General features: G+C 32.8%; 3 protein-coding genes across 5 annotated transcripts in view; 2 read left to right on the top strand and 1 right to left on the bottom strand.

Moving 5' to 3' along the window:
• Positions 1–16,739, top strand: part of LOC114348067 (uncharacterized) — a 30,579-nt gene extending 13,840 nt beyond the window's left edge. For all 3 annotated transcript variants that reach the window (XM_028298707.2, XM_050655331.1, XM_028298699.2), the window contains 2 exons: positions 10,381–10,631; positions 16,056–16,739. In XM_028298707.2, coding sequence (XP_028154508.2) covers positions 10,381–10,631; positions 16,056–16,610 — 806 coding nt within the window. In that variant the 3' untranslated portion in view covers positions 16,611–16,739. The remainder of the gene's footprint in view (positions 1–10,380; positions 10,632–16,055) is intronic.
• Positions 1–18,632, top strand: part of LOC114348105 (uncharacterized) — a 300,717-nt gene that overhangs the window by 50,485 nt on the left and 231,600 nt on the right. The gene's annotated exons all lie outside the window — the stretch shown is intronic.
• The window catches only part of LOC114325692 (uncharacterized), a 357,661-nt gene that overhangs the window by 179,002 nt on the left and 160,027 nt on the right, over positions 1–18,632 (bottom strand). The gene's annotated exons all lie outside the window — the stretch shown is intronic.

Here is an 18,632-nt window from a genome sequence, read left to right as displayed (position 1 = left end):
AGGAAGTGATAACAAAAAATAAATAAACTAAAGTAAATTAGTAGTCCAGGGCTCATCTGTTTTGAGATGGACGTTGAGAGTTGACTCAAAATTTTTTGCAGAAATTGCTTGAAAATAACTCAAATAATAATATCTGAGTTATTCTCCTACTCAAAATGGTCCGGAACATTGTTTAAATAATCAAAATGTCAAAATATCAAGGAACAATTCGATTTTTTTTGGTTTTTTGATTATAACTTTAAAACTGTTCATTTTTGAGAAAAGTTTTAGTGACATAAAAGTTGCGTAATTAAATTTCCTATAATATAGAATTTGTAATAAATTTAAAAGATGGTCGATCTTTTTGCAAAATAGCAATAATTGCGAAAAAACCATACAAAAACAAGTATTCACATTTTACGTTTTTCAACCATTTATGCTACACTTAGGACCTTCATATTTTACCCAGAAAAATTTTTATGATACAATAAAACAACACTGTAAGTTTTATTAAGATCGGTCAAACAAATTTTGCAAAATAAATTTTGCAATCTAGCTTTCGCAAAAAAAATACTTTTTTTTAAATGCTGCAGGACTGAAAATAAAGCAGATAGCAAGTTGAATTTTTTTTTACTTATATAAGTGTACTGTACCTTTCATTTGCAATTTTCAAAATTAAAATAGATTAATTACCACGGCGTCAGGAAATTTTTTAAATAAACATTAATTTTTGGTGCTACGCGCAGGACAGCGATGTTCGATTCACACAAGTTGATTTCCACCAAAATTTCTTCCAATCTTTATCTAATATATTATTTTCTTACTCTATATTTTGTTGTATTATAATATTTTAATTCCTCAAAAATCAAACTAATTTTATTATTGTTTGTGAAATATTGTTTAAACAATTGCATATGTTTAAAAATAATAAATTTTATTCTCTAAGTTAAAATATATGATCAAAGAGAGTTTTTGCTAAAAAAGTGTTATTTCAAAGGATAGAGTATGTGTTTTTATTTTGCAATAAACAAATTTATTTATTTATATCGAAATGTAATAAAAATTAAAATGTATCAACCATTATCAAAGGTCATTGGAATGCCCAATCAGAGCAAACTATCCGCTGTCCTGCGCGTAGCACCAATAATTAATGTTTATTTAAAAAATTCCTGACGCCGTCGTAATTAATCGATTTTAATTTTTCAAATTGCAAATGAAAGGTACAGTACACTTATATACGAAAAAAAATCAACTTGCTATCTGCTTTATTTTCAGTCCTGTAACATTTTGATAATATTAATTTTTTTGCGAAAGCCAGATTGCAAAATTTATTTTGCAAAATTTGTTGAACCGATCTTAATGAAATTTACAGTATTATTTTACTGTATCATAAATTTTTTCTGGGTGAAATATGAAGGTCCTAAGTGTAGCATAAATAGTTGAAAGACGTAAAATGCGAATACTTGTTTTTGTATGGTTTTTTCGCAATTATTGCTATTTTGCAACAAGGGTGACTATTTTTTAAATGTGTAGCTAATTCCATATTGTAGGAAATTTCATTATGCAACTTTTATGTAAGAACAACTTTTCTCGGAATTGAATACTTTTAAAGTTATAATCAATAAAAAATATGAAAAAACATTTTTAGGAAATGCTTTTCTTTAGTTCCTAGTGACTAAAATTAAAAATATTAAAAAATCAACTAAAAAGCAAAAAATAAAAAAAATTGAAAAATCCAACACATTCGTCAAAGAAAAGCGTGGCGCGTCTTCATCGAATAAACGGTTTTCGCCCCACGCTTTTCTTTAACGAATGTGATGGATTTTTTAATTTTTTTTTTATTTTTTGCTTTTTAGTTGATTTTTTAATATTTTTAATTTTAGTCACTAGGAACTAAAGAAAAGCGTTTCCTAAAAATGTTTTTTTCATATTTTTTTCTTTTTAATTTTTAGTCTTTTCAAACATTAAAATACATCGTCATGTTTATTAAAATATGTATATAAAACATATGATGTACAAACATAAAAAGTAGTCGGTATCGGCAAAAAATTTGAAACTTCATTGTTTATTTGTGAAGCATAACGTAAACAATTAACGTAAAAAGTGAATTGATGTATAGTTCATATCATTAGCTACAATCCTTAAAAATTTCAAATTTCTACAGTGTAAAAAACAAGAGAATTTAAGCATTTTCCATTAAAATCGTTTTTTTTTATTTAAAAAATTATTAAACATAAACAAATTTTTTTTATTGACTATTCGTGTATTGTTTCCGCGAATGTATATGTCTGCAAATTTTCATTGATTTGCATTGAAGAAAAGGCAGGCAAATTAACCTCTAAAAATTTGACGCAAACTAATGAACTAAAGAAAAGCATTTAAAAACAGTAGAATGTGTGTAACTAATTAAATTTAAATTAAAATACATTTTACTGCTGTCAGAAACCAGACAAATATGTTTATATCACAAATAATCATTGCTTTTCGCTTAAATTGAATGTTAAACTTCCAAGAGGCAGGTGGCTGGCGGGAGCTGGCTTGAATATTTAATTTAATCGAAAAGCAATGTTTATTTCTGAAATACACATTTTTTTCTGTTTACGGGCAACTGTAAAATGTATTCTGAGTTAAATAAATTACATACATTCTTCTTTTTTGTCAAATAATTTAATTAAAAAATTATTTTTGGACACCCTGTAAAAATAATTATATAATTTTTTATATTAGTGAATAAAGAATTGAATTACCTTTCAAATGAGCTATAGCATGTCCCCTATTCTCATTTAAAAAAATCATCGATTACGTCATCGCGCCCAGATGGATGACGTCACTAATATGACATATATGCCAAAATATCGTAATTTAAAAATAAAAATCGACCTCTTTCGGGATTTTTCCTTAAAGTCGCCTTTTCACGAAATAACGAATTTATTCCTTTCATTTGCATGGTAATGTATAAACAAATATATGAGTGTTCAAAATTTAAAACTTTATTGTTTATTTATGACGCATAACGTAAACAATTAAGGAAAGAAGTGAAATTATGTATAGGTTATATCATTAGCTACAATCCGTAAAAGTTTCAAGTTTCTACATTGTAAAAAACAAAAGAATTTAGGCCTTTTTCCATTAAAATCGTTTTTTTTTTATTTAAACAATTAATAAACATAAACAAAAATTTTTTTTGTTGTCTATTCGTGTATTGTTCCCGCGAATGCATATGTCTGCAAATTTTCATTCATTTGCATGGAAGAAAAGGTAGTCAAATTAACATCCAAAGATTTGACGCAATCTATTGAACTAAATAAAAGCGTTTAAAAAACGAAGAAAAATATCGAATTTTTCCTTCATTTTTTGACATTTTGAATATTTAAACAATGTTCCGGACCTTTTTGAGAGGGAAGATAACTCAAATATTATTATTTGAGTTATTTTCAAGCAATTTCTGCAAAAACATTTTAGTCACCTCTCAACGTCCAAATGTACTAATATTTTTACAGATGCGCCCTGGTCAATAGAGACAACTTATATTTTACTTATGATCCATCATCCTTATACGTCCGTTTCGGTCTCTCCAAAACTTTGCAGTGAGACTACATGGACACTTCTGAATCGAAACGTAACCAAGTAGCCTATTTAAGCAGAATTATAAAAATAATTCTGCGTATCGGACGCTGTAGGGACATCTATTAAAGAAATGAGAAGTCACAGATATAAACAATAAATCTGAAAATTCTCGTGGAACCACTTTCTGGTAGCATCCTTATTATCTGCCTTTTACGGATGAAGTTTTAGAGATGATCATCTCTGAACCAAAATGAGACATAAGTTGTCTTTAATTTTGCATTTCACTCATATTTTGAGTACACGGAATCAACTTTCGTTGGAAGTTTTCCTAGACGAATAGACGTAATGTTACTGCATATTGTGGAGTCCCTTTCATCTCCTTTATTCGTCGTCTGCTTCCCTTATAAATTGTAAACGGCAGAGATTAAGTATTTTGCCACTAAGTGGTTCCACGAGAAATTTCACGTTTATTGTTTACATCTGGGGCTTTTCATTTCTTAGATAAATTAAGTTTTTTATTCATGTTTCTTATGTGAGATTTACCTTCCTATTATGCTACGTGGACGGTGCGTTCTTACTGCCTCTGGACCAAATTATATTGAAGCTGATTTTTTATTACAAGCTCATCAGCCCGTATATTATGTCATGTATTCCTTTAGTTTAAGATCCGAATAGGAGGTCAAAATGTACCCATCTGATTGCCGGTAGAAACATCTTTTTTATTAAATTCCATACATAGACAAATATTTAATATTTCTAGATCAAAATCGCGTCATAGCTATCCTTAAGGGGGGGGGGGGTGAATTGGTTGAAATCAATATTACAAACACATTTTTTTTTTGAAAGTGTGGTAGAATTATTTTGTATTTATGTTAAATAGAAATATTCAGTACAATTCATAGATTACTCAAGAAAAAATTCAAGGAAAAATACTGAAAAATAAGCCAACGGTGGCAAATTTTTAAAAGACACCTCAAAATAGAATGAATTTTGCGGTGGCCATCAGAACTCATCATTGAATCATGGTAAAAAAAAAGTGGAAGGCGTACATAACAGATATGTTTGAGGATAATAGACAAGAACCTGAAGAAATCGATAGCGAAACGGGACCAGAGATCATAATGGAGGAAATCGAACAAGCAATACGAAACGCAAAAAACGGAAAAACTGTAGGTCCAGACGAAATACCTGCAGAATTACTGAAATGTCTAGACGATGAAACTTTACCTGTACTACTGGATCTGTTTAATGAAGTATATAAAACCGGAAAAATACCTCAGGAATGCTTGGTGTCCACCTTTGTAACAATACCTAAAACAATATATGCCAAAGATTGTTCAGAATACAGGACAATATTACTAATAAGCCATACCCTCAAAATATTTCTAAAGGTGATTCATGGAAGATTATACAGAAAGCTAGAAAATGATATGGATGACACCCAATTTGGGTTCCGCAAAGGACTTGGAACAAGAGAGGCATTGTTTGCATTTAATGTCCTCTCTCAAAGATGCTTAGATATGAACCTGGATATTTATTCCTGTTTCATCGACTTCGAAAAAGCGTTCGACAGAGTCCGACATGAAAAACTAATAGAATTATTGAAACACAGAAATATAGACAGACGAGACTTACCAATTATCATCAATCTGTATTGGAATCAAAAGGCCAATATAAAGATAGACGAACAAGAGTCCGAGAATATTGATATAAAAAGTGGGGTAAGACAGGATTGTGTACTGTCGCCGCTACTGTTTAACGTGTACAGTGAAGCCATATTTCAGGAAGCGATAGCGGAACTAAGTGATGGAATCTCTATAAACGGAAGAATAGTAAATAACATAAGATTCGCTGACGACACCGTTATAATGGCAGACACCCTGGAGTCGCTACAAGAATTGTTAAATAGTATTAACGATTATTGCATTCGATATGGACTCAAAATAAACAAGAAAAAAACTAAATTTATGATGGTCTCAAAAACACAACATGGAAATGAAAGGTTAATACTAGAGCAAACCCAAATAGAAAAAGTAAAGACATACAAATATCTAGGAACCTGGGTTGGTGACAAAAATGACCAAAGCAAAGAAATTAAAGTCCGAATTGAAACTGCAAGGCAAGCATTTGTAAAAATGAAGACACTGCTTACAAACGAAGACCTTCAGTTGCCTCTCAGATTGAGGGCTCTAAGATGCTACATATTTTCTATATTACTATACGGAATGGAAGCTTGGACATTGAAAAGGCAACACATAAGAAAAATAGAAGTGTTCGAGATGTGGTGTTACAGAAGAATGTTGAAAATTCAGTGGGTTCAAAGGATTACCAATGTTGAAGTGCTACGACGTTTAAATAAGGAGTTAGAAATTATGAACAGTATAAAAACAAGAAAACTAGAATATTTGGGTCACATTACCAGAGGAGAGAAATATGAGCTGCTAAGAGTTATTATGCAAGGAAGGATCCAAGGAAGAAGAAGCATAGGAAGAAGACGCATCTCCTGGCTGAGGAACCTTAGAGAATGGTTTAACTGTAGTTCATTACAACTGTTTAGAGCAGCAGCCAACAAAGTGACCATAGCCATTATGATCTCCAACCTCCGCTAGGAGATGGAACTTTAAGAAGAAGAAACAAAAAATAAAAAGGATTTTATTAGCTTATGAGTTTCTCGAGGTAACGCTGCAAAGTTTTTTTAGTTTTATCTAATTTTGACATTTTAATATCACTCAGAAATCTAAACAAAGAATTTTTTTGCAATAAAGGGTGAAAATCAACATATTTATTATTGTTAAACAAAATATAAGCATAAAACAAAAATATTTTGACAGGGTTAACTCAAGGAATGTCTAAAGAAAATATATTCAAAATTCCAGGTGAGTTGGTCAACAGTTTTTGAATTACAAAGTCTACAGCCTGAAAAAAGAAGTTTTGAGAAAAACGCGTTTAAAGTATTGTCGAGTTTTATTTTCAATTTCTTTTTTGTCTGTCTAATGGTAAAGTGATGCATACCGAAATATGTTTTTAAATCGCGGAGTAATTTACAAAATAAAATAAGAACATCTGTTAACCGTTTCTCACTACGCTCAAGCGCGTTGGCACGAACTTGCTATAAAACGAGTCGAAGGTAGGGAGGTAGGGAGATAGTGTTAAATAGCCCTACCTTAGATTAGATTTGCAGCAGGGTCGCGCCAGCACGCTTTAACATAATGAACAACGGCCAACAGCTGTTTTTATTTTTTTGGTAAATTACCCCGCGATTCAAAAAGATATTCGGGTGTGCATCATTTTACGATTTGAAAGACAAAAAAGAAATTGAAAATAAAAGTTGACAATAATTTAAACTCGTTTTCCTGAAAACTCCTTTTTCAAAGGCTGTAGACATTGTAGCTCAAAAAATACTTGACCGACCCACCTGGAATTTTGTATATATTTTCTTTAGGCATTCCTTGAGGTAACGCTGTCAAGATATTTTTGTTTTATGATTATTTTCGGTTTAACAATAATAAATATGTTGATTTCACCCCTTTTGCAAAAAAAATTCTTTGTTTAGATTTCTGAGTGATATCAAAAAGTCAAAATTACATAAAACTAAAAAAACTTTATAGCGTTACCTCGAAAAACTCATAAGCTAATAAAATCTTTTTTACTTTTTTGTTAACCATGATTCGATGATGAGTTCTGATGTCCACCGCAAGATTCATTATATTTTAAGGTGTCTTTAAAAATTTGCCTCCGTTGGCTTATTTTACAGTATTTTTCCTTGAATGTTTTCTTGAGTAATCTATGAATTATACTGGATATGCCTATTTAATTTAAAAATAAAATAATTCTATCATACTTTAAAAAAAAAATGAGTTTGGAATATTGATTTCAACCCCTTCGGCCCCCCCTTATTGATAGCTATGACACGATTTTGATAGGCAACCCATGCTATCAATATTTGTCTATGTATGAAATTTAATAAAGAAATGTTTCATCTGTCAAGCAGATGGGTATATTTTGACCTTCTCTTCAAATCGCGTACTACCTGATGACCTAGCAGTCATCTAGGTATTACACTGTATACCAGTCTGTCGAGCCTCTCAGGATTCCCACAAGATTTTAAAGTTCTTTAATCTTAAGGTTGCTGAGAATCCCAGTAATACAAAACACAAACACGACATAAACATTTAGTTAAGATTTAACTGTCGGTTTATTTAATGCTTTATTAACTTATTCCATATTGTTCTTCTTCTTTTTAAGGTTCCATCTCCTATCGAAGGTTGGATATCAAGATTGCAATTCATATTTTACTTACAGCAGCTCTAAATAATTGGTTAGAGCCATAAACCAGTCACTTAGGTCTCGTAATTAGAAAGTTCGTCTTCTTCCTACATCTCTTTTATTTTTTGTTTTGCCCACCATAATCAAACGCAGTAGACTATTATGAAGACCTCTTACTCATCATCATCATCATCATTCTCTTTGATTTATCCCTATGCGGGGTCGGCTTCCCTAATTGCGTTTCTCCATACAATTCTATCTTGGGTCATATCAATGTTAATCCCCTTTACCAACATATCCTGCCTTATCGTCTCCCCCCAGGTCTTCCTTGGTTTTTCTTTTCTACTCCTTCTAGGAATCTGCACTTCAGCTATTCTTCGTATTGGGTGATTAATGTCTCGACGCTGAACATGACCAAACCATCTTAACCTATGCTCTCTCATTTTGGCATCAATTGGTGCCACACCTAGACTTCCCCTAATATACTCATTTCTAATTTTATCCTTCTTTGTCACTCCACCCATCCATCTAAGCATTCTCATTTTCGCCACGTGCATTCGTTGTTCCTCTTTCTTTTTCACTGCCCAACATTCAGTTCCGTACATCATAGCCGGTCTTATGGCTGTTTTATAGAATTTTCCCTTCAGCTTCATTGGAATTTTTCTGTCATACAACACACCACTCGCTTATTTCCACTTCATCCATCCAGCCCTAATTCTACTGCATGCATCTCCATCTATTTTTCCATTACTCTGCAATACCGATCCTAGATACTTAAAACTATTGCTTTTCACAATAATTTCACCTTCCATTCCAAAGATACCATTCTATTTGTAGTAACTCCATCTTTAAATGAACATTCCAAATACTCTGTTTTTGTCCTACTAAGTTTTAAACCTTTTTCCTCCAGAGCTTTTCTTCACTGTTCCAGTTTTTGTTCTAAGTCTCTTTCACTATTACCTATTAACACTACATCGTCAGCATACATTAGACACCATGGAATGCTACCCTGTAGTTTCGCTGTTGTCTGGTCCAAAACTAATGAGAATAAATAAGGACTAGTCGTTACTCCCTCATACCGTCGCCTCAAAGCAACAGTAGGATATAATGTCAAATATTGTAGTTTCGAGAAAAACGCAATTGAAATTTTTACGAATTTTTCATTACCTAATAACTTTTTTATATTTGAATGGATTTACATGGAATTTTGTTTTAGTGTATTTATATTAATTCATAAAAAAGTGAAAAATAATTGGAAAAAAAGTTGCTTGTCCTACTGTTGCTCTAACAGTTAATCTGTTTTTTTAACGATATCCGTAAATATGTGTTATAAAGTGAGGACGTTTGAGTTCGAATAAATTCATTATCTCTGGAATGGGTCATCATTTGACTGAAAAATTTCTGAGTCATCAAATCTCGTGTTTAAAAATAATGGTTCAATAACGAACCATTGGCGGAAGTCGACAATCCTGTCTGATCAGGAATTTCAAGGTGACGCACAGGCAGTAATTGTTGGGATATTTCTTATTTATGTGTAAATATCCGTATGCTTGCGTATCCACTATGCTTGCGCTCCGAGCTCTTGCAACTGCTCCACATAGTTGATACGTTTGGCGCTCCCGGACTGTGTAATTGTGCGCACTCTGCCTCGGCGCTCCAATCTGTGGCGGTTTATATGTAAGGGAGTGCATTTATATGCAACGGTCCAATAGTTGGCGGTTTATATGTAGAGGAACGGATGCCGTCTCGATGGGAGAAGTTGCAGGAAGCGCGGAGCTCAAGATGTTTGTAAACAGAGCGAATAATTGGTGCTCCCGGACTGTGCCACAGTGCTCACTCCACATCGGTGTTCCAATTGGTGTCGGTTTATATGTAGAGGAGCGCATACCGTACTGATTGGAGCAGTTGCAGGGAGCGCGGAGCCCAAGAGGTTCATGAACATAGTGGATGGTTGGCGCTCCCGGACCGTGCAACAGTGCGCACTCCGCCTCGGTGGTCCAGTATTACGAACATAGTGGGTACGTACCTTTAGAAAGACGGATATTCTGGTATTCAGTTTTGTTATAATCTAGGGCTGGAGGGGGGGGGGGACTACATAAGAGAGGTTGTGTATGGTTGTAGACACTATTATGTCGATTTGTCGAATTTATGCAACTGGTATAGTCCGAGATACAGGATTGAAAAGTGTAAACTGGAAAAATCTAAAATAATTTCTAAAAAAGACCATTCGAAACTTCGTTTTTGACAAAGAAGCTGAAGAAGGTGTAGGCAATGTTCTAACCATACTATTTTTGTTTATCAAAAATGCCAGGTCCATTTACACTCTAAATGTTTTGAGACTTTTCACAAAAAATAAAATTGTGTATTTCAATTTTTATATCTCAGTCCCGCCAAAGGTTCGAAAACGAACCATTTTGTTGTTGTGACACCTGCCATTATCAAAATTCAAAACAATTTTTTTTACGAATGTTGAAGTTTACTTTACTCTAGTTAATAAAATATATTACAGATTATTGCAGTATTTCTTTGCTTGGCGGTTAATGGGTTAACTTCTTGTGTTTGTTCTAGGTTATCGTAATCTAGATAGATACGTGTGTTATAATTTAGCAGAAGCCAAAATTTTACTCAAAGATTTAGCAGAATTTCAATCAACAGTAGTTGCACTAAAACTTAAGCATCCTGATGTATTTAAACGGGAAGTGAGACATTTTTGCCAGAACGATATAAAAGCTCCCCGTGACCAACGATTTTTCCACTATATTTTAGTTATAGAAGACCTTCTGCAGAAATCAGACTTATGCAAGCCATATATATCAAAGGTAAGTATGTATTTGTAATAAAGTACATAATATATCCTTTTCGGATTGAACTTCATCCAATTTAAGTACTCCGAGCTTTCGCCTTCATCTCTGAAGTCTTCATCAGGGCTTTCCGGGGTCTTACTCTCCTTGGCCCTCTTTAAATCACTTTACTGTGTACAGTATACAATTGTCAATATCATATTATAAAAATCAATGGCTTTCTATTCATTGGTTTTATTAATGGTTATCTTCTACTAAATACATAGTCAACTATCGAAGATAGTCGATTGTGATTGTCTTTGCGATTAGTCTTTGGCCATTTAGTCCAGGAACCGAAACTTTTCACCTCGCAATTTTTACACAATTAATCGATTAGCTTGAAAATTTGAGAATAAGTAGTGGATAGTCCAAGGATCAAAATCTATATAATGCCGAAAGGCGCTTTTACCATGGGGGTTGTTGCCACCCCATCTCGAAGGTGGAAATTTTTTATTATATTTTGGCCACAAAACTTAATGAAAATGTTGATTCTAAGCAAAAAATGCTCTATACATGTTTTTGACAAAGTTTTCGATTTATTCGCTATCGAAAGTGTTAGTTTTATATAAAAAAAAACCAATGTCTCACCAAATGTACTCATTTACGATTCACTAAATTTTTGCCGCAGAAAAAATTTTTTCAAACCAATTTCTTGGGAATTAAATAACCTACAATTTCATATTTAAACATTTTTTCGTATCTCTGATGCTAATCTTTCTATTGTGAAGAAAATGGCATTTTTAACCAAACTACAAAAATTTGTTATTCGCTTTTAACTCTAGTTTTTTAAAAGCTGATCATTTTAAGCCACTCAAACTTCTAGAATCTATTAATAATACATAAATAAAGAAGAATGAATAAGGCCAATGACTAAAAACACCCCTATCTTACATTATTTTGCTTTCAATTGGATTTCTCCTTTTTTTTTCAAAAAAAATATATTGATTTTTTAAGAACTTTTTTGTTTTTTATCTTTGAAAGTTGGGTCAATAGGAATTTTATTGGTTTTTACAAGATCTGTAAGAAAATTATTATTAAGTCTTTTAAAAATCCTCAGTCGCAAAAAGAGGTGACTTTGAAAGGGTTGGTAAAGATAGTCTTTGCATGTTATTATAAATTTTAATTGTCAGTAGTTCACTGAATTTTTGCCGTAGAAAATTTTTTTGCAAACGAGGCTCTTGGGAATTAAATAGGCTACAATTTAATTATTCAACATTTTTTCGTATCTCGGATGCTAATCTTTCTATTCTGAAGAAAAAGCCGTTTTTTTCTAAACTACAAAAATTCGTTATTCGTTTTTAACTCCATTTTTTAAAAACCAATCACTCTAGGCCGGTCAAACTTCTAGAACCTATTAGTAATACATAAATAAAGAAGAACAAATAAGGTCAATGACTAATTTTTATTAGGGTGGTGATTATGGCGGTTGCTTCCGATCATTTTTTCGCCGAAAAAAATAGGGACTGACATTATTTTCATTATAAATCACTTAATTTTTGAGCTAGAGACTTTCATTCAATTTTTCCAGATAGACGTTTTTAAATAAGTTAAATTAATTTTAACAAGTTATCCTCGAAAATTGCATAGTTTTCCCGTCTTTTGACTTTGAAACTACAATATTTAGCATTTGACGAAGGAGAGCTAACATATAATAAAGTATAGCTTGATTACTAATGGTCGTAAAAATAATTAAAAAACAGTTTTGTTTATTTTTTCAAAAACTACATTTTTTAGGTAAAGTTGTTTTGATTAAACAAAAACTTTGGGAGTTATTAGCAGAAAACTTATCAAAAACATTGATTTTACGATATATAAAACTAACATTTTCGATAGCGAATAAATCGAAAACTATTAATTTTATCACAAAAATACATAGAATGTTTTTTGCTTAGAATAAATGTTTTTACCAACTTTTGTAGTCAAAATATAATAGAAAATTTCCACTCCCCAGATGGGGAGGCAACCACCCTCATGGTAAAAGCGCCTTTCGGCATCATATAGATTTTGATCCAAATTTTCAAGCAAATCTATTCATTCTGTAAAAATTGCGAGGTTTTGTCCTATTTTAAGCTTCATTACTTGGACTAATTACCATGTGTCACGTCATGCTTGCTATGTATTCCAGGTACTTTATTTATACATATAGGATAATAGCTCCTTTCTCCACTTTTGCATTTCAATCGCCGATTAATATTTTTATCGTGTATGTTAATTATATTTTTATATTCATTTTTTCTTCCTTTATTCGTATATTACCATATTTTGTCTGAGACAAGCCTGAAGGACATAACTTTCTCTATAAATATTGTGCACCTGCAAAACCAGTTCCCAGCATCCTGTCTTTCTTAGCACAGTTAAATAGTGATATCCCCCCAACTTTCGTTATGTCATTTCCTATGTGTTTAGTTTCCTAGAAAGCCACAGCATCTATTTTGTATTTCTTTAGATCATCGGTTAGCTCTTTAAACGCTTCCTCATAAATGAACTCTCGAATGCTCCAGCTCGCTAGTACAATTTTATTTGTGCCTTTTCTCTTTTTTAAGCTCTCTTATCAGCTTCTTTCCCCATTTCTATTATTTTTCTTATTCATACTTTCCTATTAATTGTAACCAGTAATCATTGCCTTGCTCCTTGCTTGGATCGTTTCCTCTCATTATCACGCTCTGCATTTTCCTTTCTATTTTACTCAAATCGTGCTACATAATATAACTTGGTAAGTCTTTCAAGCTTATTATTCTATTTTGTATTCATTCTGCGATATTTTTTCTATCTCAAAAACATCCTCTGGTTCTCTCAGACATGTATACTCTGCTAGTTTCCGGACTGTCTTAACTTTTGTTACAATCCTCAGGTGCCGGTCTATGGATTCTGCTACAGTAGACTCGAGATTATCCGAGGTAACTGGGACTGTGACTACCTCGGATACGGAAAAACTCGGTTAACAATGAGATTGGTTATATTGATAGAAAAACACGTAAATAACCATAAATATGGATATTTTAATGACAGCACTAATACTGTACTGTCTATAAAAGATAAAAACATTACATTATCATTGTTACTGTTTAAAATTCTTTGATTGATTTTTGCGTAAGCCTCTTTTTTTCAGGCAACGATGTTGCGCCAAAGTTGAAAGTTGTAACTCACCAGTTATGACTTTTGCCTCGGTTAACCGAGGGGCTCGGATATTTCCTTTTTTACTTATGTAGGTTCCTCCAAGTCAATTTTTAAGCCATTAACTACAATGTTTGTCTCTCTTTTTTTAACAAAACAAATTGTACTCTGCATTTCTGTTAATTTTGTCTTCATTTGTTCTATGATCTTATACCTAAGATGCACTTGATTTTTCCCTTTTTCTGTCATATGTCGCCTCATCTATTTTAGTTCATTTTTTATCTCTATCTACATATCTTCCATTAGTTCTAACAATTTATCTAATTTTGCATCCTTATCTTTTTCTTTTATCGCTGGTGATCTTCTCGTTCTCGTACATTTTCGGAACTCTTCACCTTCCTTTCCACTTCTTTGCCTTTTATGCCACTCGTTATTACTATCACCATTAATAATTCAAAATACACACCGCGAAAGCCACCAATACCGTGTCAACCCCTCAGAGGATTAATTTCTATCTCTATCGGCAGTATTCAAATTTACTCAGTGAATTAAAATTCTTATTTCAACACAAGGAACTTTTCCTTTTCAACCCATATGCTGCCGATCACGCGCCAGCGTGTGATATGGTTACTTCAGTCAGGTGCTGTTCACACGCCAGCGAGTGATATGGTTACTTTAGTCAGGTGTTGTTCAACAGAACGGCTCCTAGCCGAGTTCCATCCCCTTCCATAGGCAGCGGATGGGTTAAATCCGGCAAGGTCGCATGAAAATTTAACATTCTTCTTCTTCTTATGCAATCCACAAATGGATGTTCGCGATCACGTTTGACCATTTTTATCTATCCCTTGCAGTATGTATTAGGTCTCCTATGTTTCTTAGTCCTGTCAATTGTTTGACATTACGTAGCAATGATATTTTCTTCCTACCCACTCCGCATCTTCATTCGATCTTTCCTTCAATTAAGGTTTGCAGAATCTGGTATCTTTCGTTTCTAATTAGGTGCCCCAGGTATGCCGTTTTTCTCTGTTTAATTGTGCATAGCAGTTGTCGTTCTGTACCAATTCTTCTCAGGATTTCTTCATTTGTTATTCGTGCAGTCCAGGGAACTTTAATGATTTCGTCGATATATCCACATCTCAAATACCCTAGCTTATTTATTTTGTTTATTTTTAAAGTCCATCCTTCCATGCCATATGGGAGCACCGACCATATATAGCATTTCGTGAATCTTAGTCTTAGGTTCAGGTCAAAGTCAGAGTTCGTAAAGACGTTTCTGAATTTCATGAATGCACTTCTAACCCTTTCTATCCGACATTTAATTTCCATATCCGACATCCAGTCTTTACATAGCCAGGTTCCCAGGTACTTAAATTTTCTTACGCGCTCTACATCTTGGTTGTTATGTGCTAGTCTTGCATTTTGATGTTGACATAATTGACGGCTGATTATAAGGAACTTCGTCTTTTTTATGTTGATGCTAAGTCCAATGTTCTCGCTATGTTCTCGAATTTTATTAAGGTTTTGGGGGTCTTCTATATTGTCTGCTATTAAGACCGAATCATCCGCATATCGTATATTATTGACCCAGGTACCATTTACTTTGATGCCGCTTTCGCATTCCTCAAGAGCTTCCTGGAAGATACTTTCTGCATATAGATTGAACAGTGGTGAAGAGAGAATGCATCTCTGTCTTACACCTCTGAGAATTTTTTGAGCTTGCGTTGTTTCATTATCCACCTTGATGGCAGCTGTTTGATTCCAGTAAAGAGCTTCTATGCAGCGAATGTATTTTTGATCTATGTCGAGTTGTTTTAGTATATGTACGAGTTTATGATGTTGTACTAGATCGAAGGCTTTCTCATAATCTATAAAGCACATCATTACATCTTTCCCTTAACATAGCTTTCCCGTATATATGCTATAATGGACTAGGGAATGACAACAAACAGAATTTATTATAAGTATGACTTATCAAGAACTTGATGTTGGGCATTATTTCGTGACTTTTACGGCCGACTTCACTCAGCATTGATATTCACGTGAATAATAATCACACTTATCTACGTTTTGCAATTTAATTTCAGATCCTTTATTTAAAAACTATCAAATATTTTTCCATCGCTTTTTAACATTCATTACAGGAACTACCTAATATTTTATTATTATCGTCTCTGATACATCCAATCTGCTTAAAATCCTATGATCTATATTTAGTTATTTATGTACCTTTCTTAAATAATATATTTCCTTTTTAAAACTCATTATCTTGCACTCAGTTTTTTATTGTAGATTCGTGACTTATGGTACGAGAACTTCTCGCCAGACGCCGAATCGCATCCAATTCGAGAACCATTCGCAACTATCAGTCACCGGGACCTTTGGGTTAACAACGCCATGATGAAATTCGACGATAATAAGGCAGTAAAGAACAAGTTTATAGACTTCCAAATTTACGATTACGGATCACCAGCTACAGACGTTCTAAATTTCTTATTGACCAGTGCCAACACAAATTCAACTAAAAATCACTTTGATTATTTACTACATCATTACCATTCAGAGTTTGTTTCTAACTTGAAACAATTAGGATGTGATCCTGAGCCTTTCAATTACTCGAACTTCCTTAAAGAATTAGAGCTGGAAGCTCATGCAGCACTTACATGGGCAGTAGGATTTGTACCAGTAATTGTATTTGGCCGAAAAGGAGAGAGCTATACAGATACACCAACATTTGATTTTGAAAATCGTGTATTTAGGAAGAAGCTTTTAGCTAACATGATGCCGGAGGCCAAAGAAAGACTTTTTTATATTGTGGAAGAGTTTATAAAGAAGAAGTGGTTATAATACAACTAATTCTGTTTGCTTTTATTTCTAAAAATGTTTGGATGTTATAAGAAAAAAAAAGCGAATAAATATATTTTGCTAAGTTTGCAAACGACGAACGTTTGCTATCAGCGCAATCAGCTTTGTCAACAGCTTTTCTAATGACTAGAGTTCGGATTTAAAAGTATAGACACAAAAAAAGAGCTAAAAAGCATAACAATTTTACGAAAAAATGCATTTTATTATACAAAAAAGCATGAGAATAAGCATAAAAATTGTGACAAACCATTATTATAAAAAATAATAAAATTATCCTAACTTAAGAACTAGTAAATAAATATTATAAATTTAATAATAAAATAGAATCAACAAAAAAGACAATAGATTACTGAAACAAAAATGCTTTAACCTAATTTTTATCGACACGCTTTAGATGAAGGAAAATATATCATTTTTGTTTATAGCTATCACTCAAAATATTTTTGTATTATCTAAAAGCTTCTTTACTTCTTTCAACGTCCACACTGGTTATCGGTGCATACTTATACTTTGCCACTACTGCCGGATCCATATTTATATTTTCAAGGTGTTCTCAATTTAAAACTGAAAATGTTGTTAACACTATCTATCTTACCAATTTTTCCAGGAATACCTTCGATCTTTTTTTTTAAACTGTTTATTTTTTGGATCGACTCGACTTATGATATTTTTGCTGTTTCTACAAATATTTTATTGTTTCACTCACAGAACAAATGTTGCTTTTGATAAAAGCAAGATTGTTTTGTAATTCTGTTTCACCTAAAACATCCTAACAAAATATTTTATCGATTTGCTAGCAGTCTGTTTAAATTCCAATACGAAGCTTTTATACTCGGCGTGGTATAAAACTGCATCCAACCATCTACCCCACCGATTTAACACTAGTTTCGGTGGTAATGGAGTGTTAAGAATTTTTCTTTAAACAGTTGAACCCTTAAAGGAGCTTTAATGAAAATTTTTCTCAGTTTGTATCAACTCATTAACAAGTGGAAATTGCAGCCGTCAAATCAGCAACGCGATTCAGGCCGTGTGCTAGACACGTACAGTGAATTAGATTTGGATAAAACACTTTAAGATTTGATGCTGTTTTGATCATATATGGTGCAGCGTCGGAAAGCTTTAATACTATTTTGTTGGTGGACACAGCCCCGGGAAAATAAAAATTTGTAAAAGCGTAATTTACGAATCTTGGAACAGTGTTGTTATTTGTTGCTTCTAGTTCTTTTGAGCACACTAAATAACCCTTCGTCAAGATTTCTTCGTAAAGTACGCCTATGACTAAATTAGCGACTTAACTTCCACAAATATACGTAGTCTCGTCCACAGCAAACCAGATGTAATTGTTTCCCACTAGCGTTTTTACTTTTTTTCTGGTTTTATTGTAAATGCAATTAACATATTTTTTCGCAGAATACTTTCATCCGGCACATGTCTTCGATAGTAGGTATTTTTCCAAAAATGATTTAAAACTTTCATTTTGCAATTTATTTAATAAGAGATCAGAGTCCACAATTGCACTACATAGATTAAAATTAAATTTCTGCTGTTCGCAAATGCAAAAAATGATAATAGTAGGTATATAAAAAGCACCACATAACCACAAAAATTCAAAAAAGGCGTAATAATTAAAAAAAAAGCATTAAAAAGAGCTGTCAAAATGACTTATTTTTGCATATTTCGTTCATATCTAAAAATAAAATAGTCCTGCTTATATTATTTCCTATAAGATACTGTGCTATAAGCATTATGCTTAGAAATCCGGACTCTACTAATGAGAGTCGTTGTTCTGACTTCATGCTAATGTCTGAGGTTCTTTACGTGGAACCAGGAATTTTACCAGGAATTACGTGTAGACCTCGAGTTCCTTTTCTATCGATCTTTCCTTCTATTATTTCTACCTTCCTTCTTTATTCGTGACATTTTAAGTACCCACGGTGTTAACATATCTCAAAGACTACCAGTTTTTGACACATGGGGCTAGAAAGAGTCCAACCTTTCACGCCC

The sequence above is a fragment of the Diabrotica virgifera genome, chromosome 7, assembly GCF_917563875.1.
Source record: "Diabrotica virgifera virgifera chromosome 7, PGI_DIABVI_V3a".
Classification (NCBI taxonomy): Eukaryota; Metazoa; Arthropoda; class Insecta; order Coleoptera; family Chrysomelidae; genus Diabrotica; species Diabrotica virgifera.
Note: the sequence above shows the minus strand (reverse complement) of the source record. Positions and strands in the feature narration are given on the sequence as shown.